Here is a 24,955-nt window from a genome sequence, read left to right on the forward strand (position 1 = left end):
TGGTCATTTTCCCGTGTTCTTCTTTTGTGATTCAGTTTCAGTTATTGCTGCATCTTTAAAATAAAGTTCTCTTAAAATCCCACGAGTATGGTATGTTTGATTTGTTATTATTTTTAGTTTAAGTTGTTTGTGTTTTAAAACACATAAAACGTGTGTGGTTGCCGAGTCTGGGATTGGGGCTGCGCTGCAATACGCAAACCTGCCGTTTGGGGCACTACCGCCGCAAAGCGGTGTGCAGCTTTACCGGGAGCCGCAGAAGAAGAAGGGAAAAAATGGCCGCGGCTAATGTTAGGTAGCTTATGACTGTCGAAAAATGTTTCGTTCCTGATATTTTTGGCCGCTGTAGTTTTGTACCGAGGCTCCGTGACAACGTAAGACCCCTCCGCCGACATCGTAAAGACTGTGGCGGGAAGCCGAGCCCCGCTGCGCGCTGTTCGTAGCGGTCTAGTGGCTCCGTGTCTGTGCAGCGGTGCCAGCTGCCGTCACTTAAACGTCAGGTGAGTTTCTTCTTCCCTCTTTTTCGTCCTTTTCAGTGCGCGTCGACGGATGTAAAGCGTTTGGCTGTTAAATCCGCAAAACTGAGTCAAAGTTCGCAAACTTTGGAGTGTTCGGTCCCTGCAGGAAGTTTGAAGGCTGGCAGCTGTTGGTGAGTTCCTCTTGTGGGAACTAAAAATAAGCTGTGGTTCTCAGCAGAGACCGCGGGGCTGCTGTGAAGTTACATGGTTTTGTTTTCAGAATAAATCCGGTGCCTTTGTAATCATTTAAAAACTGAAGAAATCCAAAAAGCTGAGAACATGCGAAGAAAGCCGAGATGCTTACACATGCAAGCGTGAATAAGATCACGGCCACACCGAATCAAAGCCGTTATTCTTCTCACACATCAAATGTTGCACATCATCCTGCAGAAAAAAGCTGTGTAGTGAAGAGACCCGGCAGACTGCACCGGAAACGGATCCGGATTTAGCAGGGATCATTTTTGTTTATTATACAGCGAGATTAACTCGTGACACACATCTGCACGGCTCTGTCGCCACGTTTGAATTGGTTTCGTGCACAATACACTTGTAACTTTCAGTGTTTTTCCTTCTTTCCAATAAACCATTCAACTACATGAAACCGTGTTTTTTTCAGCGCATCATACACTCGAGGTTTTAGAAACCACCACTCCTTTTATGTTATTTCACAGCGAGCAGATATTTAACACGTATATTACAGTTGTCTTCGCTCAGTGACTGGTTTTAGTCTTGACAGTCCACATTGCTGGCATTGCATCTTTCAACATGTTTGTGGGTAGATTTGAATGCTTCAGCTGCAACTGCAGCCACTCAGCCTGTACAGCACATGTGAGGTGGATATGCTCCTGATGACTGATGAGACTGAATTCAAATGTTTGTTGCTGTACGAGTTCATACATTTAAAACAGGTTGAGTTATTCTGCCAGCCCAGCATGTGGAGGTATTGCTCTTAAAATAATTATATATGCATGTCTTCATGTGGATTTCTTTGTGTTTTTATTTTGAGTCTGTAAAAAAGTTAATTATTTTTGACACATGACGAGAACATCTGATTGTGTTTTCTCTCCTGTCTCTCAGTGAGGATTGATTGGGGGGGAGCGCAGCCATGGCAGCTCCGGTAAACATCCAGGCTCCCAGTAAGACCTGGGAGCTGAGTCTGTACGAGCTGCACAGGAGCCCTCAGGTAAAGCTGTCTGTGTGCCCAGCAGCTCGCTGCAAAATAGAGGCAGTGTCTTAGGAAACTGTGAGGAAATTATTTGTGATGTTTGCTGAAGGGTAAATGAGTTTGTAAGCTTTGTTCCCATTGCCAGAGCAGAGGGAATAGAAAATAAACAGCTCAGCTAAAAGGACCAACTGTGATGTAGCAGAAATGAAGAACCGCAAATGTTCTCACACGTTTGGTATGTTCAGGAGGCCATCGTGGACGGGACGGAGGTAGCCGTGTCTCCTCGCTCTCTGCACAGCGAGCTCATGTGTCCCATCTGTCTGGACATGCTGAAGAACACCATGACCACCAAAGAGTGTCTGCACCGCTTCTGCTCAGACTGCATCGTCACCGCGCTGCGATCTGGGTGAGCGCGAGCTGCCAGTGTACCTGATTCACGATCGCCGTGTTCACACAGCTTGTTTTGGCCAATTATAAATAATTCGGAGATAAATTTTTAAGGGACTTTGGATGAGTTGTTTTCTGCGGTGGAAATGCTGCCGCTGTCCCTAACGAGAACAAATGCGTCGCGGTAACGTTTGTGTAGCTGAATGTGTTCACTGACTGATTTTAAATGTGGCACATTTCTGCAAAAGCCGATTATTCAGTGATTACGAAGCTTCAGGCCGTTTTTCCCTGTGCAGGAACAAGGAGTGTCCGACCTGCAGGAAGAAGCTGGTTTCTAGACGTTCGCTGCGCAGAGACTCAAACTTCGACGCGCTGATCTCGAAGATCTACCCGAGTCGCGATGAGTATGAAGCCCACCAACGCCGCGTCCTCGAGCGACTCAACCGGCTGCACAACAAGGAGGCGCTGAGCTCCAGCATCGAGGAGGGGCTCCGGCAGCAGGCCCGCTACAGGTCCGAGAGGTGACACGGATCAGTTCTATGATTTCACGCTCCTGCGCTCGAGAGAGCGCCGCGGATCCTCCTGAATACGGCGTAGCATTCAGGCAGGATACAGAGCCGCACTCCCGACAGATGCTGCGCTTCTTTAGCCTGCATGCCGCTTTGCAACCCACCCTCTCCCCAGCTCCTCCTTTTCTTGCTGTTCCTGACTTAATAACACCGCTGCTGTTATGACAACTGACCACACCCTGTAAGTTTAAGCCCCTCCCCTCTGAATGATAATTACTGTTGTATGTGTTTACCTTGGGGCTGCAGGAATCACCGAGTGAAGAAGCCCACTCAGGAGAGTGATAACACCACCTACAGTGGTGGGGAGGACAATGGGGACTCCCGTTCACACCTCTCCCACGACTCCGCCCCCTCACACACGCCACACCCCTGTGGTCATACCCCTCCGGAGGCCGGGCCGAGCCGCAAGCGGCCACGTCCATCTGATGATGGCTCGGGACCCGAGGTGGACAGCGGGAGCCCGACTCCCCCGCTGAGACGCCACAAAGAGGGGCTGTCCTCCGAGATCGAGCTGGTGTTCAGACCACACCCACAGCTGGTCCACGCCCAGGACTACAACCAGACGAGGTTAGACCTTTTCTGAAGTAGCTGAACAAACATTTTATACTGAAAATGTGAATCATGGCAGAGATGGCAGAGACCAAAAACAGCTAAAACCTGGGAAATGACTAGAAATCAGTAAAAATGTGTGAATAAGAACGAACATGTGTGAAGTGGTGAGCCTGTCCCCGAGTGGCCAGACAATTCAGAAAACGTTTAATTTGTCAGAGGTAGAGCACATCGCCATCATCTGCCTTTCCCTTGTCAGATATGTGAAGACAACAGCTAATGCTACGGTGGACCATCTGTCCAAGTACCTCGCACTGCGCATCGCTCTGGAGGACCGACGGCCCGAGAATGAACCCGAGGACCGAGGGCAAGAGGAGGCAGGACGAGAAGAGGCGCGAGCCGAGGGGGTGGGAGGTGAAAACGGAGGGATGGCAGGAAGCGGCGAGGGGACGAGTCTGAGCAACGTCAGCGAGAAGCAGTACACCATCTACATCCTGACGAGGGGAGGCCAGTTCTCTGTGAGTGACGGCTGAACACGAGTCCCGTTTTATTCAAGCTGCATTAACCTTCTGTGTTCATGGATGAGTTTGTTATCTTTACAGACTGATGTGCACGTTCGCTCCTTGAAAAGATGCCTTAGATTAAAAAAATACATATAAATCAGTGGAAGTTTGAAGTCTTCTCATTTTAAATTTGCGTCCCAGAAACTGCGGCTCGTTCATTCAGTGTTCACCTCTGGTAAGCAAAAGTTTAAGACCACTTCAAAAATGGCAACAAATCCAATTTTGCATGTTTGGATCTTAACGAGGTTCCAAGTAGAGCTTCAAAGTGCAACAACAACAAATGGGAGTGAGACGAAACAATTTTTATTGGAAAACTTTTATTTTACAGCTTTTTTGTTTGGGACTGTATTACAGTGAGTGTGTCTAGGGCTTTTATTGTGAAAACCCAGGACAGAAAGTGGGCAAGTCTTTGCGTAGTGCAGTCAGGCTGGTTCCTGGTGTGATTTTGTTGTACGATGGAGGAAATCTGGACTGATCGATTCCATTAGAAGCTTTTTTGTGATCTGACCTTTATGCTCATCCTTCCTCTCAGACCCTAAACGGCTCGCTGACTCTGGAGTTGGTGAACGAGAAGTACTGGAAGGTCAGGAAGCCTCTGGAGCTGTACTACGCCCCCACCAAAGAGCAGCAGCAGCCCCAGCAGCAGCAGCCTCCTACCCCACAGAGGGAGGCCTGAGGGGGAGCGGTGGACTGCTTTCCAACGTGGCTCTTCGATTTCTCTTCTGTTTTTTATGATAAGTTAGTTCAGCTGCCACAGTTTCACAGAAAACCTGCGTCATGTTTTTCTTAGTTTACTGTTATTAATGGGGATCTCTTCATCTCCTCACTGAACTGGCTGTAACATGTGAGCTGATTCTGCAGCAGACAAACTGATCTGAGAGTCTACAGAGTGAAACTAAAGCAGCAGCTGCTGGAGTCCAGCTGTTTTTGATGCTTTCAAGTCAGCCGTGTGTGCTGGACAAAGCCAGATGTTCTCCATGCTTCTCTAACATGCAGACGCGACGTGTCAGTGAGCAGCTGCGACGTGTCAGTGAGCAGCTGCAGCAGCTTCCTCATAGCTACATGTCTGCGGTGCCAAAATAAAAGCACCAATTCAAAATGTGGCTATTAAAAAAGATGCATTTTCTTTTCTTTTTGCAGAAATGACCAAAACAGAACTTTGGAAACTACAAAATCTGATAAACTAGTTTAAAAGAGAGCCGTCTTTATGGACGCCCATTTTCAGTGGGAAAAATAAGTCTTAAATATTTTTGGAGTCAATTTTGTGAAAGTGTTTCCAGATGGAAATGTTCAGGGTTTATCTGTCAGAAGCTTCTTTTTTTAAATAGAAGACCAACTTTGGGATCAAACTTGTGTTTTTCTCAGTGTCGCCTCCACCCCACTCCCACTCCGCTTTTAAAACCAGGTGAAAGTATAAAGCTCATCTTCTCATGCACCTCCGGCTGTTTTTTAATTTATTCTGTTTTTTAGATTTGTCGGTGGAAGCCAGTCGTGTCGAGCTGTGTAGTCGTGTCAGAAAAAGGTCGCTGGGCTGGTAGCTTTATTTTCACGAGGTCGTTTCGCGGCACTGACCCTCGAGGCGGCACTGACCCTCGAGACGTCACAGTGGACTGCTGCTCGATGGTCCTCCGTGATGGTGGATTTACCAAATGAAATCAGACAAATGATAATTAAACATTTGCCACTTTCTCTAGAAGAGCTCCGAGGCTTCGAAAAGGCTTTTAGTTCATCTTCTTTTCTACAAACTGGTGAATTAAAAACAGTCGCAGCGACTCGTCGGCCGGTTTCATCTCTGAAATCTTCATAGCGTCTTCCGGCTTTAGCGCTGTGGGACAGCTCTGCACTAAAAACAAGCAGCTCCTCATTTAGCGTGCACACTCAGTGGAACCTGTTGCTCGAGGTTATCGTAGCGGTCAGGATGGACTTTATTCTCCCTGCTGTTACAGCAGCGGCGCTTCTGAATGCAGAGATGAGGCAGCAGTTTTCTGAAACATTTCCTTAATAAAAAGTTGTACACAGAAGTTTAAAAGCCCATATTTTGCTAGTCTTGAATGTTTACGTCGTCTACAGATGCAGCTGTGCAGCAACACGTTTCAAACACTGGCATGAAAAAGCGTTTTTCACGAGCCCGCTCGGGTCCTGCTGCTTCAAGCCTTTGCTCCACTTCCTACGCACTTTAAACCTCCTGCAGCCATATCATTTCCCCACATCTCAGTTTCTGTGGGATGTGTCTATATTAGAATGAAGCAATATTTCATTTCTGATGTGTGATACTGTCTTTCCTCCTGTCATCAATGCAGCACAATAAACTGTTGGACTCGATCTCCAGCTTCTGTTTTTGTGTCCAAGTGTAACCAACCCGCCTGGGCTCAGAAATATTAGACAAAACAAAGGTCTGCACAGCGGCGCATCCACCTGTGCATCACTACAGGGTATCGACTAAAGCTCAGCTGTTCTAACGGGCTTCTCTATCCTGGTTTCATTCTGTACAATGAAGGCTGCTGCTCTGAACCTGCCTCTGAGGCAAAGCAGGGAAATAAGTTTTGTCTGAAGTGCAGATGTATTCAGTGTACTCCGAGCACTCGTGTCCGTGTCACTGGGCCTTTTACTCCTGATCCATTTCCCCTGCTGAGCAGCTCCATCTGTACTAACAGCCTCAAATATCAGATTTCTGTTTGAAATCCTGCAGAACATGTTCAGCTGTGCACTGCAACATTTAAATACAACATTAAAACTGCTTCACCGAGGTCCACCGAGACGCCACGTCCCTTCAAAATAAATCACCAAGGAGCTCCCAGCGGTGTGTTGGTGAGAGAAGTAAAGCAGCACAGGGGACGAGAACATTTTGTGAACTGTGGTGCTTTATTGAAACAAAGGGAAGCGGGGCAGTTTACTTCTTCTTGGACACGCCGACGGTGCGACCACGACGGCCGGTGGTCTTGGTGTGCTGACCGCGCACACGCAGACTGCAGGGAGAGAGACAAACCAGGTTAGGACGTCTGTAACAAAGGACTGAACAACATAGTTGAGGATTTCATTTGTTTTTAAAGGCTTTTATCAGACCGACTGCTCCACGTTGGAAACGTGCTTCAGCTTAAAGACAAACTTATAACCTCTCCACCATCAGGAAACTCAAACATCTGCTTCAGGAACATAAACAGGATGTTTAACTGGTCTGTAAATCAGCAGGACAACATGCATCACAATGTTTGAGCCCATTATTAACCTCCTAGGACCCGGCATCCACATATCCGGACGTCACGTTTTGGGTTGTCTAGACCAAAATACTAAATTTTGCTCCACAAGGGCCACCTAGGAGGACATTAAACTGCCTCCGTTTTATCAAAATTAAAAACGAATGTCTTTATATGTGGCTCTCGTTGTTTTTAGAAACAAAAATTGGGTAAAAAAAGCATTTTTTTTAGACCGTTGGTGCAGAAGTCGCTGCATCTGTGCTCTACAGTCACACGACTTTAGCCTGTTAGTGTGGACGCACGCAGAGGCGGCACCAGCGTTTCTGAGCTCACAGTTCAAGTTTTTCAGGACAGGCTCACTCTGCAGACGCCTCGTTTACTCAAGTGTGACACAAACGTTCATGAAGTCTCTGAACTCTGCAGGACGTGTCCCGCTCACAGATGTGTGCAGACTCGGGTAAACGGAGGACGCGTCGATGCAGAGCCTTCTCACAGCAGTGTGAATGAATACAAGGACCGAGCTCTTACCCCCAGAAGTGCCTGAGACCACGGTGAGCCCTGATCTTCTTCAGCCTCTCCAGATCTTCTCTCAACTTGTTATCCAGGCTGTTGGCGAGGACCTGAAATCAGACACAGAGATGGTCACGGGGTGCCTCGAACTAGCTCGTCCAATCAAATACCTTGGTGTGAACCTCGTTCAGGTTTGAGCCAAAAATTGACTTTATCATTTAGATTCTTGGAAGACAAAGCAGCAGCTGCGATCACCCACCTGGCTGTATTTGCCGTCCTTCACGTCCTTCTGCCTGTTGAGGAACCAGTCTGGGATTTTGTACTGGCGAGGATTCTGCATGATGGTCACCACACGCTCGACCTGACAACCAAGCAGCTCCGGTTACTACGCAAGGAAACTGAATATGGTGATCGACAGGAAAGGATCTAATGAAGCGTTTATGTCTGGGAGACTGACGCCGTCTGCCTACAATGTGACGCCCGAGGAAACATCTGCTGCCTTACGTCAAAGTCAGGACAAACTTCATCTAGGAATCAATAAAATATTTTGATCCTGATGTGAAGCAAAATGCTCTGCAGACAGAAAAGTCCACCGAGCAGCCTCAGCTAAACCAATGATGTCTTTGATGATTACGTCACTCTGCACCCCTTTGAGACGGGAGGTGCTTCTTTACCCCCTAGTTTGTCTAAATGTGTAAAAACTGGAGCACTGCAGTGGCAGATACACACTCACACGGCACGGTGTGACCACCTTCTGCACAGGTGTGCCAACTAGGGCGGGGCTATATCATACCGTTCACGGTAACACCGGTGTAATGCTGGGCAACGATAAGAAAATGAAATATCACGATAGAATATGGGTGAAACGCGCCTTTGTTTACATACGCACATGGCGGCGACGCAGAACGAGAAGAGCAAAAGTGGATCGTTGACTGAAACAGATGAACCTGGACTGGTTTGTAAAAATGCTGCAGCTTCACTGGTGTGGAACTGGTTCAGCACAACAAAGCACTATTTCTGGTAGCGCATGCTAGCGGGCCGTCGTTATTACCGTGTTGTTTGGAAAATACGGCGCACTTAAAATCAACCCTTTGATTTTTCTGAAAGTCGACAGCGCCCCTTATAATCCCGTGTGCCTTATGTATGAACTCTGGTTGTGTTTACTGACCTCGAAACGATTTTATGTGCACGGCGCTCGAAAATCTGTCAAATGTTTCAGTACGACTTTGCTGAGCTACGAAGCCGCACCGCTCGATGGATTGTCGGAGCATTACGGCTATCGTAGGCGGAGCCTCGTGGAGTGATACGTACTGTGCTTCAACATAATGTTACCGTACTGTGTGTGTATAACCTCTTTTTAAGTTGTGTGGATATTATACATGGTTATGCTGAGGATATGTCGGCCAGTTTCCACTGGAAATGCCTTTTGGTTAAACTGTCAGCGAGGAGTTTGCATTTGCACTGTTACATGTTTATATAACTTTAATGCAGATAAACAGCTGCTTGTTTAAGTGAAAATACATTGATGTTTTTTTTTTTTTTGCACTAATAAAGTTGTGGAGTTGTAAAGTATTTTGTCTAGTGTCAATTATATCGTCAGTTATATCGTTACCGCGAATTTTCAAATGTATATGGTGATAAATATTTTTGGTCATATCGCCCTGCTCTAGTGCCAACGTTAACCTGCTGCTGGTAGCCACACTTACTCCTCCGACTTGTGAGTACCGTTCGTCACAGAACAAAGTGCCGTCTCTTTGCCTTCATGCAATAAAACAAGACGCTGCTCTGAGGACGATTGAAATATTTCTATAGCCTCAGAGACCGGCCTGCAGAGGGCCGACCCTCCAAACGCTTCACAAATCAATACTCGTGATACTTGTTGCACAGATTCAGAACCACCACTAAAGCTCCAGTGACAAAATCTCCTGACAACACAAAAGCATCACAAGTCGCCGTTTTCATTCAAAGCTCTGAACAATCCTCACCTCCTCCTCAGTCAGCTCTCCGGCCCTCTTGTTCAGGTCGATGTCGGCTTTCCTCAGGACAACATGAGCGTAACGTCTGCCAACACCCTGAGAAGAGACAAAGTGTTAACAACACGCCGACAATCACAAAAAACACAGCGCAACTGATGTGATGATGAAAAACAGTTGCAACAAGCGGCACAGTCTCAGGGAGGAGCTCACCTTGATGGCAGTGATGGCGAAGGCGATCTTCCTCCTGCCATCAATGTTCGTGTTCAGGACACGAAGAATGTGCTGGAACTTCTCAGGGATGACCAGAGACTGAGACGCAGAGGGAAACAAAGTGAGTCACACACAGCAACATGTAGTTTCTGCAAAGATCATGCAGTAATACACATACATGTTTACAAGCTTCACGCTGTATGTATCTTTATATGTTAACCTATATATTTGCACAGTGTGCTAGAGGTTCATGAGGATTTCTCTTAGTTCAGCCCCGTTAGCCCAAACAGATCGACTGCTGCGGCTCTGAACAGCTTCAGCTTTGTTCAAAAACATCCCAGCAGTACTTCGACTATTTTAAATACTGTGTATTTACATCAGAGTACTTCCAGCTCCCGGCCAGGGTCCACCAACATGCTTGGCGAGGCTAAAGCCTGTTAGCTCTGAGGGGTAACCGCCTCGAACTATGACTGCTTCTTAAAGTTTGAAGCAGCACAGAGTCTCCATCCACAGCTACGAGTGACAGCAGCAGACGCCGGGCATGTGGACGCTTTATAACCGGGAGGGAAAAACGAAGTTAACTGTTGGCGCTCGTCGACACAGCTCCACTCACATCCCACAGCAAACTGGGCTAAAACGTCAAATTACCAGCCATAAACTGAAAATTCCGCACCAGCCCACTCAAGTAGGCTGTGGAGGATTTATCGGATGTATAAATGTGACAAACAAGCGCGACTAAAGTTGGATGATCGCGGATTTCTGAGACATTTCAGTCCGACAGAAAAGACACTCACCATCTTGGAAGCAGGTTCCGTGCGAAGAGGAAGCCGCAAGCCTCTCGCGAGAGTTTGACCCCTTCGGGGAACGGAAGTTGGTCCGTCACTATCGAGTCGTCCGACTGGAAAAAAAAACTGTGTTCAAAAGAAACAAGCAAATACGTGGCTTAACGCGGTTAGTTTCGTTAACTCACGCGAAATAAATGTTTATTGAGTCCCACTGATTTATCACCCACGGCACGCGATCGTGATAATACCGCGCTCGGTTAATAATACGATATTTTTGCTAACTACGAGGTGGAACTTTAGATTTGTATTTTTTTTTTTTGACGTTAGCGTAAGTTGGCCGCAATGGCGGAGGGAACCGCGACCGCTGCTGGAGCTGGGCCCGATGTAAACACAGCTGGGAACCCGACAGAAGTCGCCATGGCGTATTTACAGGACGAGGTAAGATGTTCTTTTTCTGCGTGACGCCTGCGTTCAGTTTCACGGAGGTAATCGCAGGTGAGCGCAAGCTTTAGCTGCGTGAAGCTCAAAGAAGCTGTTAGCAGGTGGACTCATTCTACGGAGCGCTGCTGCTGCTGGATGCTAATGGGAAGCATTGACTTCCTTTTTCTGAGGAGGAAAAGGCGATTTATGTTTATCAGTTGTCGTTCTGGTCCCGCATTAATAATCCTGATTATGGCTGATTATTGATTATTATCAGATTTGGACTGTTTTGCTGCATCAGTCAGTTTGTTATTGGTTTAAGTCTGTCATACAAACACAGCGGAGGTGGTGTGTGCAACGGCTAGAAAACAGATGTTTATTCAGTCAACTTCTCTCTGTGTAAATACGCACATCGGACACTTTATTAGGTACACCTTGATGTAACCGGGATGGAGCTCATTTTTCCTTCAGTCGGTTTAAGTCTTCAGATTCAGCTGTTGATAACATTCCTCAGAGATTTTGGTCCATGTTGACATGACATCATTATGACATCAGCACACAGTTGCTGCAGACTTGTCAGCTGCATCCATGATGAGAATCTCCCATTCCACCACATCCCAAAGATGCTCTTTTGGAGTGAGCTCACATAAGAGAAGAGTTTTATTGTCATTGTAAGCAGCAGCACAGAACACAATAAAAATTAATTAATACATGGCCACTAATCCAACTCTGCTGACTGTTGAGGCCAACTGAGTACAGTGAACCCATCGTCACATTCAGGAAACCAGTTTAAGATGGTCTGAGCTTTGAGACAGGGTGTGTTATCCTGGTGGACACTGAGGTTATGCAGGGATGGGAATGGAAATGTTTTTTCATCTTCTGTGTCCAGTTTTGGTGAGTCTGTGCGAACTGTAGCCTCAGTTTCCTCTTCTTAGCTGACATGAGTGACACCAGCTGTGGTCTTCTGCTCCCGTAGTCCATTTGCTTATGCTGTTCCTTGGTTGTAAGTCGGGCTCAAAGCAGTCTGGCCGTTCTCCTCCAGTGAGCTGCTGTGCGCAGAAGGTCTTTTTCCGACCTTTTGTGTAGGGCTGTTCGATGTAACGATATGTATGGGATGACGATATAAAAACGTCTATCGTTTCATTTTACGCTGTCGATTGTTTCGTGGTGTCGCAAAATAAACTGTTTACGGCAATATTTTCTCACCGTTCTGATGGTGACTGTAGTGGCTATATTCATTTATTAAAGTTCTCTTTCTCTTATGTTTAATATAACCACACTACAGACGGACAAGCGCCTGTTTTTATGCGTTGTCGTTAGCAACAGCGACGGTAACAGCATTGCATGTCCGCTTGTTTATTTTCCACATACACCTTTCACAATAAAGCTCAAGATCCTGTTGAGACTTTTCAAAATAAACCGAATCACGTGAAAGAGCAGATTATTTACGGATGAGAAGTAAAAAAGAGCCGCCAGGTGCTAAAAAATAAACCTTAGACTCGTTTCATCACTCGACTCCAGCTACACGACACGCAGCTGGAAACACTTCACGCAAGTCGAGCTGCCCGAGATTCACAGAATTTACAGAAAATGTTACACGTTTGTGATTTATATCGTTATCGGACGATAGAATTCTTATATCGGGATATGAGATTTTGGTCATATCGCACAGCCCTACTTCTGTGTAAACTCTGCAGTTGTGGGACAATCCCGGCAGATCAGCAGATTCGGAAACACTCAGACCAACATACCACCCTCGCAGTCACTTAGATCACCTTTTCTCCACATTCTGATGCTTAGTTTGAACTACAGCAGGTCATCTGTACATGTCCACAGGTCTAGATATTTGAGTTAAAGGACAGACAAACAGGTGTACCTAACAAAGTGGCCAGTAAGTGTATGTTTTCTCATTGGCTGGAATAAACAAGTGAGTGAATGAAAACCAAAGAAAGCTTTAATGTCAGTAAGTTTTGACAGTTTCATCCTGTTAATTATCACCACTGAAGACACACTGGTTGTGTTTCACCCAGAAGACTGAAGCAGACATCGCTAACCTGAACCTGGGAGAGCTGGACATCACTACGGACGAGTTTATCCTGGATGAAGTGGACAGTAAGGAAAAGACTTCATATTAAAGCTCGGCTGAGGTGGCACTTGTTACAGCTTCCTCGGTGCTGCCTTGCTTGAAGGTTTCGCTTGTCACTAACTGTTGTTCCCTTTTGTCTGCTGCAGTTCACATTCAGGCCAACCTGGAAGACGACCTGGTGAAGGAAGCGCTCAAAACAGTGAGAACTGAAAGAACAGAAGTCTAATATATAACACGTCCTCTGCTCTGACGTCCGGGCCTGGTTGTCTCCCTCAGTTGTGGTTTCTTTGCAGCAGTGATGTTTTGGTTTGCTGCTGCTGTGTGTGTGTGTGTGTGTGTGTGTGTGCGTGTGTGTGTGTGTGTGTGCGCGTGCGTGCGCGCGCGCGTGCGTGCGTGTGCATGCGTGCGTGTGTGCGTGCGTGCGTGTGTGCGTGTGTGTGTGTGTGTGTGTGTGTGCTGCTTTCTACGAACACTTTGTCTGTAGAAAGCAGCAAAGGTAGAAAATCTAACCTAAGAGTTAAGCTGACGCTTTTAATGTGAAGGGATTTGTTACTTTTGTTTTGAAAGGTGCTATAAAATAATTATTACTCTACACTTCCTCTTTCAAAGCACAGATAATACATTTCAGTTTCCTCCCGTCGGTTTTCAGGGTGTCGACCTCCGTCAGTACTCCAAACAGGTGGAGGCAGAGCTGCAGAGGATTGAACAAGCCTCCATCAAAGACTGTATCCTTCACAGCTCCCAGTTTGAATACCTTCACCTAATAATGTATAACCACACACTAACACCCGTCACTGATGATGTTTTCCTGAGCGCTCATCGTGCAGACATCAAAGAGAGTCAGAACATCGCCCTGCTGCACAACCAGATCACTGCCTGTGACTCCATCCTGGAGGTGAGACGACTGAGACAGACAGAAAATAATCATGTGTGACATTTATACAGAAAACTCTTGCTGGGATGGAGTCTTGTGGATATTTGAGAGTGATTCGAGTTTTCTGTGAAGGAGTTGAGACGCGTTTTGTTTCCCTGTCACATCTTCTGAGCTGAGTTCTCACAGAAGCGTCAGCAGAAGAACACGTCTTCACTGTGCAGCTGTGCAGAGGCGGGACAGATGTACCTGAGAGACACCTTCCTGTCATTCTGCACCCTTACTTCAGTTTTCTGCACACAAGCTTAAAGTAATAAAGGCGCTTTACGTCACAGTGTGCTCACTAAAAGCAGCACGGCTGCTGTGGTTACTCGTCGCTCTGCATCAGAGCGGATTCTTTTCCGTCCTCGGTGCTCAGTTAAGTTTTTAGGTGGGTCCAGTTCAAGTGGGAAAGTGAGAGGCGGGCACTTTTTCAAACTGTCATGGGAGCGCTGTCCTCTTGTTAAAGCAGATTCAGTCTAACCTCACGGCTGTGTGTCTCTCAGCGTATGGAGGGCATGCTGAGCGGCTTCCAGAGCGACCTGTCCTCCATCAGCAGTGAGATCCAGACCCTGCAGCAGCAGTCGGTCAGCATGAACGTGCGGCTGAAGAACCGGCAGGCCGTGCGCAGCCACCTCAGCCAGCTGGTGGATGAGCTGGTGGTGCCCGGGGCCATGATCTCGTAGGTTTGACGGCTGTCGCCGCAAAGAAAAAGTGTCTGTATTGTAATGAGTGATTTGTTGGATGGCGCTCAGTTTGCAGAGACCTCAGAGTTGTTCCTGATGGATTAACCAGCCATCAGTGGTTTGTGGTGATTGCATGACTTAATCTGCTGGTCGTGTGTGTTGGCAGCACCATCCTGGACAGTCCTGTGACGGAGCAGGAGTTTCTGGAGCAGCTCCACGAGCTCAACACTAAGATCAACTTTGCCAAAGAGCTGAGCTTCAGAGAGACGCTGGCTTGCTCCGACATCCAGGACATCGTGGACCGCCTCAAACTCAAGGTGAGAGACGGGCAGGAGGAAAGTTCCCGACTCTTTGGAATCACGTTTACAGTTAAAGTCCATAACAAACAGGAAATGAGAGGAAGTCCTCATTAATAAGTCAGAAACCTGCTGAGCTGCTCTCCTGAGGTCTTTCAGGCAGAGCGCTTAATGTACCCGCGCCACACGAAGGCGTTTAACTCATTCCTCTGCCTACTTATCAGGTTTTATATCTTTGTGCTTATATCCACACTCTTTGTTCTCCTCAGGCCGTGTCAAAGATCAGAGAGTTCATTCTTCAGAAGATTTACTCCTTCAGGAAACCGATGACCAACTACCAGATCCCACAGAACACTCTGCTGAAGTACCGGTGAGCACAGCTGAGCGTTCGGGTCCACTCACAGTCTGCATTACGCTGAACCTACAGACGTCTTTTCTTTGTCGCTTCTGTCCATTTAAAGAGCAAGAAGTCCATTTTTACACCCGAGGAACTGAAACGTCTTTAAAAAAACTGGTTTCTGTTCCGCTCCTCGTTTGTCACGTGACGCAGAATCCTGAGCGCCGCATGGTTCACGGGGCGGATCCAGGTGAAGTCTGTGCAGAGACTCCTCTGTATCCTCAGGTGTATTTACCTGCTGCTTTACCAACACTACACTTAGTTTTGTTTTTATTGATTTGAGTTATTCGATATGTTGGACTGTTGATAAGTCTGTGCACACGTCTGCGTTAGTTTTATTTGAGGTGAGTTTTTAAACTTAAAGGTGGACGTAGTCACGGCGACGTCACTCGCTGACATCACGTTTCCACCTTCTGTTTCCTGACCTGGAAGCTCCACCCATCTTTTTACCGTCTGTTTGTTATTTTTTTGTTGTGTTGAACTTGTTTTTAATTGTGCGTTAGAAATAACTGGACACAAAGTGAAGAAGCTGATCGATGCTGTTGTTGTTTTCACTGCAGGTTCTTCTACCAGTTCCTTCTGGCCAATGAGAGAACGGTCGCCAAGGAGATCCGAGACGAGTACGTGGACACCATGAGCAAGATTTACTACAGTTACTTCAAGTCGTACAGCGGCAGGCTGCTCAAAGTGCAGGTGGGTGAGCGGCGGGGTCGCGCCCTCGCTGTGTTTGTGTCGACGTGGCTGCACGCCGTCTTCGTGTGGATAACAGCTGATGTTTGCGTGTCCCGCAGTACGAGGAGGTGGCAGACAAAGACGACCTGATGGGAGTCGAGGACACAGCCAAGAAAGATATCCTTCACGGTCTGTTGTTTGTGTCACGCCTGCTCACCGTGTGCGCGGCGCTCTGACGCCTGCTTCACATTTTCAGACTGTTTGAGGCTCCTTGACTCGCCGCTGCAGGTTTCTTCTCCAAACCGTCTCTGAAGAGCAGGAACACCATCTTCACTCTGGGCCAGAGGGGGGCCATCCTGAGCCCGGCCGAGCTGGAGGGGCCCATCCTGGTCCCGCACACGGCTCAGAGAGGAGACAGCAGGGTGAGAGACGGCGCTGCCGCAGATCGAGCTGCTCAACCCAAACGCATCCTGCAGATCTGCCATTTACAAGAAAATAAAATTCCCTGTGAACAAACCAGCGTCTGTAGCACGAGACACGCCCCCTTCAGGACAAACAGGATGCACGTCCTCGCTTTTAATGAGACGGGAATGATTTTAGGATCCAGTTTAAATTCCAGCTGAGCTCCGTTGCTCAGCGCTGACATCTTGTGGCAGATTATGAGATTTTTAATTTTCACTGCAGTTTGGGAGCAGTGACCTCGTCATAGACACAGACGGAAACAGCTGCAGAGGTCTGCAGTCTTTGTAGTCAGCTGAAGGGGGCGTCCTTTAAGGGCGTGTCCACTCTGTGATTGACAGGTTGTTGCCATAGAAATGTGTAGTTTTTGTTGTTGCGCTCAGCAAATTGTTTCAGACTCCGAGATGGCGACAGTCACAGCGCTGAACACGAGACTTCACAAACTAATGGGTGACATCACAGCGTGTCCATCGTTTAGCTACAGTCTGTGCAGCCGATCTGTGCCACGGAGGTCGTCTGAGGTCTAACTCTCCCTCTCGCTCTCCACAGTATCCCTATGAGACGCTGTTTCGCAGCCAGCACTACGCTCTGCTCGACAACGGCTGCAGAGAATACCTCTTCCTGTCTGACTTCTTCATGGTGGCTGGAAACTCCGCCCTCGACCTCTTCAACAGCATCATGGGAAAGACTCTCAGCATGTTCCTGGTGAGAACCCCGCCTCCTGTCAGAGCTGCAGGCTTCCCTCTCTTTCCTCTCCAGCAGAAACGTTTGTTTGGTCAATTCAAACCACATTTATTATCCGACCTTGTCATAAACAGGCTTTGAGCAGCGTGTTTTGTTTTGCTATCACTGATATTCAAAGCACTGATGTAACAGGACACGCTGGTATAAACAGCTGTGTTCTCCGTGAGTTTGTCACTAAGCAGAATCCTCGGGTGATAAACTAAACACATGTTCAGCAGAGAGGAGGAACATGTTGAGTTTTGCTGTGCAATCTGCAAACATCTCAGTCCTGGAAATGCTGAAGAAATTCAGGTAAAAGGGAAGTGCATGCAGTGATGTTTTTAAGTGGAGCCACTGGTGTTCCTGGGGGTCACAGTTCAGCTTACATGAAACCAAACTTAAAGTCATAAAAACCAAAAAAGCTCCTGAGCGACAGTCGTGCAGTGTGTGGCTGCAGCGCGCACGCTGCAGCCACACACTGCACGACTGTCGCTCAGGAGCTTTTTTTGCTCGTGGCTGCAGCGCGTGTCAGCCCCGCTCTCTGTCTCCTCCTGCAGAAGAGCATGTCCACCTACGTGTCCGACTGCTACGACAGCATCGCCGTCTTCCTCTGCATCCACATCATCCTCCGGTTCAGAGCCATCACGGCCAAGAGGAACATCCCAGCTCTCGACAAGTCAGTCTCCTCCTCTGTTCCTGTAGTGTTGCTGTACTCTGACTCTTTCAGTGTCTCCACCTCCTCCCAATCCCACCATCTCCTGTTTAGCTGATAAGTGCTCGTGGTTACATCAGCCGGTGTCACACGGCTGTTTGCAGCTGGGCGGCGTACAGACGCTTCCTCTGCAGAGAGGGAGGTGTTCAGATTGATGGAGGCTGATGGTGTTGGTGCTGTCTGTCAGGTACTGGGAGGCGGTGCTGGAGCTGCTGTGGCCGAGGTTTGAGCTCATTCTGGAGATGAACATCAGCAGCATCAGAAACACAGACCCTCAGAAACTGGGAGTACTGGACACCAGACCACACTACGTATGTACACACACTGCACATCGCACAGCACTGTGTTTGCTGCACACTCCACTCACACGGCTGTGTGTGTGTGTGTGTGTGTGTGTGTGTGTGTGTGTGTGTGTGTGTGTGGTTTCAGATCACTCGCCGTTACGCAGAGTTCTCCTCAGCCATCGTCAGCATCAACCAGACGTTCCCCAACGAGAGGACCAATGCTCTGCTGGGACAGCTGCAGGTAACACACAGACACACACACAGACACACACACACAGACACACAGACACACACACAAACAGACACACACACAAACAGACACACACACACACACACAGACACACACACGGACACACACACAGACACACACACACACACACACACACAGACACACACACAGACACACACACACGGACACACACACAGACACACACACACACACGGACACACACACAGACACACACACACACAGAGACACACACACACACGGACACACACACACACACACGGACACACACACAGACACACACACACAGACTGAATTTGTGTTCAGTGATTTGTTGTGATTCTGTCTCCAGATTGAGGTTGAAAACTTCGTGCTGAAGATGGCGGCAGAGTTCCCGTCGAGGAGAGATCAGCTCATCTTCCTCATCAACAACTACGACATGATGCTCAGCGTCCTCATGGTGAGCGCCACGACCAGCACCATCAACAACACGACACTCCCCTCAGGATCTGTGTAGGGCTGGGCAAAACGATTATTTTCCTAATCGATGAATCTAGCGATTAATTTTTCGATGCATCGATTAATCTAACGATTCATTTTTCAATCCGATTCGATTTCGATTCGATTCGATTAACGATTTTTTCCCCATTATTTGACTTGTATAGCAATTTCACATTTATTAATTTATGTATATAAATGAAAAACACAAATCTATTCATTTGAAGACCTTTTAATAAAAAATAAAAAAATTGCAAAATAAAGTTGTAGAGGTCGTACAATCAATACAATAGAGATAGCATTTAACAAGAAATGAAATGTGCAAACATATATAAAATTAAGGAAAAGTTAACAAAACATTTCAAATAAATAGCAACAATGGTGTCTTTAAACAAACAAAATGTAATATTCACTTTGCTTTCTGCCAAAAAGTGCTCTTCCTTCACAAAACAAAATCCACAATAACATTGTACTACAATCTTCTGTTTTTAACAAAAAATTAAATGTTTTGCAAAACAAATATAACAAAGGAAATCATAGCAAAAAATTAATAATATACAAACAGCAGCAATGGCGTCTTTGAACAAATAATGAAATGACAAGTTTCCCCTAAGTAGGACTCTGTGACCAGACTTGTCCAAGCATCAGTGGTAAGGGAGATTTTGGATGTGGCTTTTTTTAGTTCATTCCTTAGTTTCTCCACTGAAGTTTCATACTTTCTCTCCATCATGCTTGTAAAATGACGCTTAGACGGCAGAGTGTAACCTGGTTGGAAAGTGGTCAGCATTTCTTTGAATCCCTCACCCACAGCAAGTGGTCTCTTGTCTTTTAAAATCATAGCTAAGACGCTCTCAGTAAGTACAGCCACCTCCTGGGGGGTGCATGGTGTACTTCTTCTCTGACAGTAGTCCTCCAGACTTTTCTGTTTATTCCTGAAATCATAAATCACACACAGCACACAGATGAATTCGAATAATTACTAAATAATTATATGGAAAGCATAATATCAAAATAATTTGATAAGGATCTGGTTGAGCTAGATAGATAGATACACACACACTGTTATGCCATGTGCTTTCATAGCATAACAGTAAGAGGTTAATAATAATCCCCAATGTTGAACATATGATATGCAGTAATCATGATGGCTGGAAAAGATAATGTTTAAACAGCCATAGCTGATGGCACCTTTACTGGTGCACTGCTTTCTAGTCATTAGATGGCATAACTTTGACCTATAAGATCAAGCTGGAGAAGCATAATGTATAAAAACAGCGTTCAAATAGGATGAAACACATTAAATTTGACAAATCAAGAGTTCATTGTCATTTTGCTTTTGCAAGCACTTTAACAATGTTGTAACAGTGTCCACGACGGCTACGTTTAGCAGGTGGTGCATTATCCTTGTTAACATTTCTCCTGCGGCCAATTCGCTGTCTCACATTTTTGTCTTTCGCCGATTCTGATAATCAGCCTGCGTGCATTCAGACTCATTTTGCCAGCATGGGCCACAAACCAAAAAAACAATAACAACTAAACAGCAGCTGCTGTATGTTACTGCTCAGCAGCTTAAATTAGTTTTGTATTTACGGAGGTTGGGTGTTTATCTGTGTCTATGAGTGAGTGTACGTCTACGTGGGGGGGGGGGGGGGGGTCTGGATGAATTAACGGGTAAAAACTAGCGTTAGTAAAAAAGTTGAAAACTTACGGTGGTTTGTCCTTTGCAGAAGCTGCTCCTGGATGCCGTCGTTTGAGGTGCTGGTGCATAGCCGTCGTGCTTTTATGATAGGCCATTTCCACCTCACAAAGCCGGCAAACGACTGAATCACTTCCTTTTCTGTTAAAATATCCCCATACTGTAGAACTGCGTGTTCGGGTGGAGTGATTTAAGTTGACTGCAACTGCCTCACTCATGATTCCGCTACTCGCTGCCGCCATGTCTTTTTTTGAAAGTGACGACGCATCGACGCAGATTTTTTTACGTCGACGTATTTTTTGCGTCGACGTAATCGATTACGTCGACGCGTTGTCCCAGCCCTAGATCTGTGCTGACGTGGGGAAAATATTCTGTTTATGGAAAAGAAAAGTTGGATTTCTGTGTGGCTGATGGTGCTGCTGGTGTTTCTCTGCTGTGTCCAGGAGAGGGCAGCAGACGACAGTAAAGAGGTGGAAGGCTTCCAGCAGCTGCTGCTGGCCAGAACTCAGGTAAATATGATCATCGTCACCGTGGGTCACTCAGCTGTTTCACTCAGGTTTCTGATGTCATGCTTATTTCAGAAGGTTTTCATATTTCCCTTCTGCAAGTAATAACTTTGAATAGTTTTATGTCCCTTCTGTTTAAGGTGTGTGTGTGTGTGTGTGTGTGTGTGTGTGTGTGTGTGTGTGTGTGTGTGTGTGTGTGTGTGTGTGTGTGTGTTTCCTTTGGAAGCATCTTGTGAACACTGGCATTACTGAATAATAATTCACTTGCTGCTGACAGAGGACGTACGAAGCACGTTCTCATTACTGCGTGCACAGCCTGTCACCCAATAGCGACATCTGCTGGATGCAGATATATTGCATGTGACAGTGGGGGAGGAGTCTGTGAGGGTGGAGCAGACGACACTGTGATGTGTAGCCAGAGTGGAGACATGAGCATGCAGGTAGCGAGGCAGAGAAGGTGGATGAGCTTAAATACCTGGGGTCAACTTTCCAAAGAGAGACGAAGAACAGAGTGCAGGTAGGGTGGAGCGGGTGGAGACGAGTGACAGAAGGAGAGCAGCAAGGGTGAGAGACTGTTTAAAGATGGTAGTGAGACCTGCTGTGGTGATTTGGAGACAGTGGAGGCCGAGCAGCAGAGGTTCAGATGCTCACTGAGAGTAAGAAGGATGGAGATGAGTCCATGAGAGGGACAGCTACGAGTCAGAGAGGCTGAGGTGGTCTGAGCATGTGCAGAGGAGGGAGGGAGGTTATGATGGAGCTGCCAGGCAGGAGGAGACGAGGAGGACCTGAGAGGATGTAGTGAAGGAGGACATGCAGAGGGTTGGAGGTGGAGGCAGCAGGTGATCTGCTGTGGTGAAAATATTTTCACACTTTATAAACGTGTAACAGCTTAGGTCAGCGTGCACGTGAACGGCTGTTTTAAGCTTGAAAGTACTTTTACTAGATTTCTAAGTAACTTCGAACACTTTAGTTCCTGATCCTGTCGTCTTCCTTCCTCCTCTCGTCCTCTGCAGGAGTTCATCGAGGAGATTCTCTCTCCGCCGTTCGGAGGGATGATCGCCTTTGTGAAGGAGGCCGAGGCGCTGATGGAGAAAGGGCAGCTGGACCGGCTGAAGAACGACGAAGGTGAGAAAATATCTTTACCTTTGCTGTGAAGGTTCAGGTGTCACATGTGAGATGGTGTGCTTTGGCTTGCTGTGTTTGAAAGAGGATGTGAGTAAAGCTGTCGTCTGATTGGCCGATTCCTTTCTGTCTGTTATTTCTACAGTTAGCTCACCGTGATGTCAGAATCCGTAATGATGACGTGGCCGGATTAGATTCAGGAGTAAATCGAGCTGGTTATTCGTTTTGGTTTCCGCGTCATCGTCTGCGGCTGTCAGCGGCAGAGCGAGCGTGCTTCTCTCACCTCAGCCTTGGGTTTTGTTTTCCAGAGTAACCAGCAGCTTTATTTCCCTTTCAGTCTTTGTGCTTTCATGACAGTCAGAGTCAGGTTCCCACTTCCTGTTCACCACGTCGTGTGTGCTCGCTGTGGTTCTTTGTTTTGTTTGACCAGCATGTTTGACAGGAAGCTGACCCCAGCAACACGATGGCAAGGAAACCGAGAGTCAGCATGCACACGGAAACTGAAACTTAATGCGTGTGTGTGTGTGTGTGTGTGTGTGTGTGCGCATGTGCGTGTGCGTGTGCGTGTGCGTGTGTGTGTGTGTGTGCAGCTCGAATCACTCAGCTGGTTCGGGGGTTTTCCAGCACATGGAAACAGTCGGTGGAGGCGATGAGTCAGGACGTCATGAGGTCCTTCACCAACTTCAAAAATGGAACCAGCATCATCCAGGTGAGCCGGGCGGCAGGTGTGCCACACAGCCTCTGTGGGCTAACTGTGCCGTGACACCAGGTTTCCAAAGGGACAAAAACATACAAACTGGCTACAAAGTGACACAAAATTGAAAACAAAGATTTAAAACGACACAAAAGGTCCAAAAAGTGAGAAAGTGTCTCCAAACGGATGCAAAACAGTGAAGAAAAATAAATGGTCAATAAAGTATAAAATAACCTGCAGAGGCGTGTGAGAGTGAAACGAGACACACGATTAAACTGAGAACAAAACATGCACATTTTCATATTTGAGAAGCAGAACTCATCAATAAAAACTGGAACAACGATGTCTGACTGCACAGCAACATCAGTGCTAGAGTGGATCAGCCTGAGGGACACGCTGCGAGGCAGCGATCACACAGCTGTGACACGCTATCATAAGTTCACAGTTCATGTTACTCTTCAGATTTTTGCCTCGTTCACCTCGATCACCAGCGGGATGCACGACCAACACAGCCGGGTTCTAATTCGCCGGCTCTCTGCTTCAGGCTCTGAGCGCGCTCACATTAATAAGGCGTGTTTCATGCGCCCACTCACAGAACTGACGCCTGCTTCAGACACAGTGGGGACACAAACCTGTGGTTCTAGTTCAGCTTCACAAGCTGAGAAGAAACGCGCTGTAAATGGTTTGAACTTCAGGTTATGTGTTTAGTTTTACTAACGTGAGTCACATCCTCCTCCCGCAGGGCGCCCTGACGCAGCTCATCCAGTACTACCACGGCTTCCACAAAGTCCTGAACCAGCCCACGTTCCGCAGCCTGGCCGTCCGCTCCGAGCTCATCAACCTCCACCACCTCATGGTGGAGGTCAAGAAGCACAAACCCAACTTCTAACGGGACGCCTTCGTCGGGGTCGGGGGTCAGAGAGCCGGCGAACGCACCGACGCTCCTGCGGGTGGAGGTGACGGTTCTCTGCAGCCGACCGCTGCTTCGTCTTCTTTTGTGTGAAGTTTGGAGAGTGTTAAAGACTTTTGTCTCCAGATGAAGGAGCCGTGTCGAAGGTCAGAGGAGGAGAGTGAATTTTAATTCCATGACTTTAAAAACTGTGAAGAAGCCAGTGAACCACGGACGCTCGGCCACGTTGCCCCTGTCAGGGAAACGTTTGGCCCTCCTGGCTCTACAGTGACTGTGGGGGTGTGCAGGGTTCTTTGGCTTCTGTTACAGCAACAGCAAAACTTCCAATTAAATGCTAATTCAACCTAATGTAAATGAATGTCTAATAATCACATTGAATGAAGAATAAAATGATGATCCCCGATAGAAGCGATGAAGGCCGTGCAGCTTTCAGTAACTGAGCTTCAGTTTGTGAGATGATCAATAATCTATCAGCTGTTTTGATTGGCTCGCTGCTCTAATCAGACGGGAGCACGTCTGTGGAACACGTTACTGAGACTGACGCTGAAAGGACAAAATGTTTGTTCAGCAGGTCCAGTGTTTAGACTCAAACCGTCTCGCTCCGCCCACCGTCTCTGTGAGGCTCCGCCCACCAGCTTCATTAGAAAAACGACATTTAAACTAGATTAGCAGGTCTGCTTAGTTCAGTCTCAGCCTCCAGCCAGTGTGGAGCTCTGAAACACTGCAGTTCCTCCCACGACCACCAGAGGCCGACTCCAGCAGTGAGCACCGTGTTACAGGTTTACAACTGTATTTTCTAACTCACCTGTTTAAACTGTAATTGATAGGGGCGTGGCCTCTTTGACTGACAGGCAGCTGCTAACTGGACCTGTGCACCGTGTTTGCTTGTGCTGTGGCTCCATGCTTTGATCCAACAATCATATTTAAGCTTCGTCACATGATCCCACTCCATCTTTCATCTACAGTCTGAAAACATCAGCGCTGACGGTGTTTCATAGAAGTGATCCATCACGCTAACACGATCTCGTTATATGCTGTACAATCTGGGGAATGGTGCGGTTTTATGGGAACTATTTTCAGTGGCGGATGAATCCACATGTGGTTCTCTGACCGTGTGTGAGCAGGAGAGTGTTTTAATAGATTTGTTGGTGAGGAGATGAGGATCCTCCTGCAGACAGTGTGTCGTGTTATTGATGTGAATCTGTGTGAAGTCTAACAATGAGAGTACAACACCA

The 24,955-nt window shown here is 47.1% G+C and overlaps 3 protein-coding genes across 7 annotated transcripts; 2 read left to right on the forward strand and 1 right to left on the reverse strand.

The window, feature by feature from the left end:
* The first annotated feature begins 230 nt into the window (after positions 1–230).
* LOC146548480 (E3 ubiquitin-protein ligase RING2-A-like) lies at positions 231–6,642 on the forward strand. Of its 4 annotated transcripts, none has more exons than XM_085262574.1 (7): positions 235–497; positions 1,593–1,698; positions 1,926–2,086; positions 2,364–2,588; positions 2,883–3,203; positions 3,445–3,703; positions 4,281–6,642. In XM_085262574.1, exons 2-7 carry the CDS (start codon positions 1,621–1,623, stop codon positions 4,422–4,424), a joined length of 1,188 nt encoding a protein of 395 aa, XP_085118700.1. In that variant the 5' UTR covers positions 235–497; positions 1,593–1,620; the 3' UTR covers positions 4,425–6,642. The 4 variants fall into 4 exon arrangements, with proteins under 4 accessions (XP_085118703.1, XP_085118700.1, XP_085118702.1 ...); XM_085262576.1 differs by having other exon boundaries at positions 236–497; positions 2,364–2,579; XM_085262575.1 differs by lacking the exon at positions 235–497 and adding an exon at positions 526–646.
* Positions 6,592–10,570, reverse strand: rps18 (ribosomal protein S18). Its single transcript, XM_085262583.1, has 6 exons — positions 10,433–10,570; positions 9,639–9,737; positions 9,438–9,524; positions 7,712–7,813; positions 7,471–7,562; positions 6,592–6,714 (listed from the first exon to the last, which is right to left on the reverse strand). Exons 1-6 carry the CDS (start codon positions 10,433–10,435, stop codon positions 6,639–6,641), a joined length of 459 nt encoding a protein of 152 aa, XP_085118709.1. The 5' UTR covers positions 10,436–10,570; the 3' UTR covers positions 6,592–6,638.
* Positions 10,528–24,955, forward strand: vps52 (VPS52 subunit of GARP complex). 2 transcript variants are annotated; one of them, XM_085262572.1, is made up of 20 exons: positions 10,528–10,861; positions 12,874–12,955; positions 13,076–13,128; positions 13,579–13,654; positions 13,757–13,824; positions 14,346–14,521; positions 14,692–14,842; positions 15,091–15,191; positions 15,779–15,911; positions 16,010–16,065; positions 16,177–16,312; positions 16,899–17,054; positions 17,630–17,748; positions 17,972–18,095; positions 18,214–18,309; positions 18,647–18,754; positions 20,932–20,997; positions 22,008–22,119; positions 22,707–22,825; positions 23,553–24,955. In XM_085262572.1, the coding sequence occupies exons 1-20, from the start codon at positions 10,766–10,768 to the stop codon at positions 23,697–23,699; spliced, it is 2,175 nt and encodes a 724-aa protein (XP_085118698.1). In that variant the 5' UTR covers positions 10,528–10,765; the 3' UTR covers positions 23,700–24,955. The 2 variants fall into 2 exon arrangements, with proteins under 2 accessions (XP_085118698.1, XP_085118699.1); XM_085262573.1 differs by having other exon boundaries at positions 12,877–12,955.

Source organism: Mchenga conophoros, linkage group LG22 (assembly GCF_057382185.1).
Source record: "Mchenga conophoros isolate Kocher_MC1m ecotype Shallow Benthic linkage group LG22, M_conophoros_male_GT1.1, whole genome shotgun sequence".
Classification (NCBI taxonomy): domain Eukaryota; kingdom Metazoa; phylum Chordata; class Actinopteri; order Cichliformes; family Cichlidae; genus Mchenga; species Mchenga conophoros.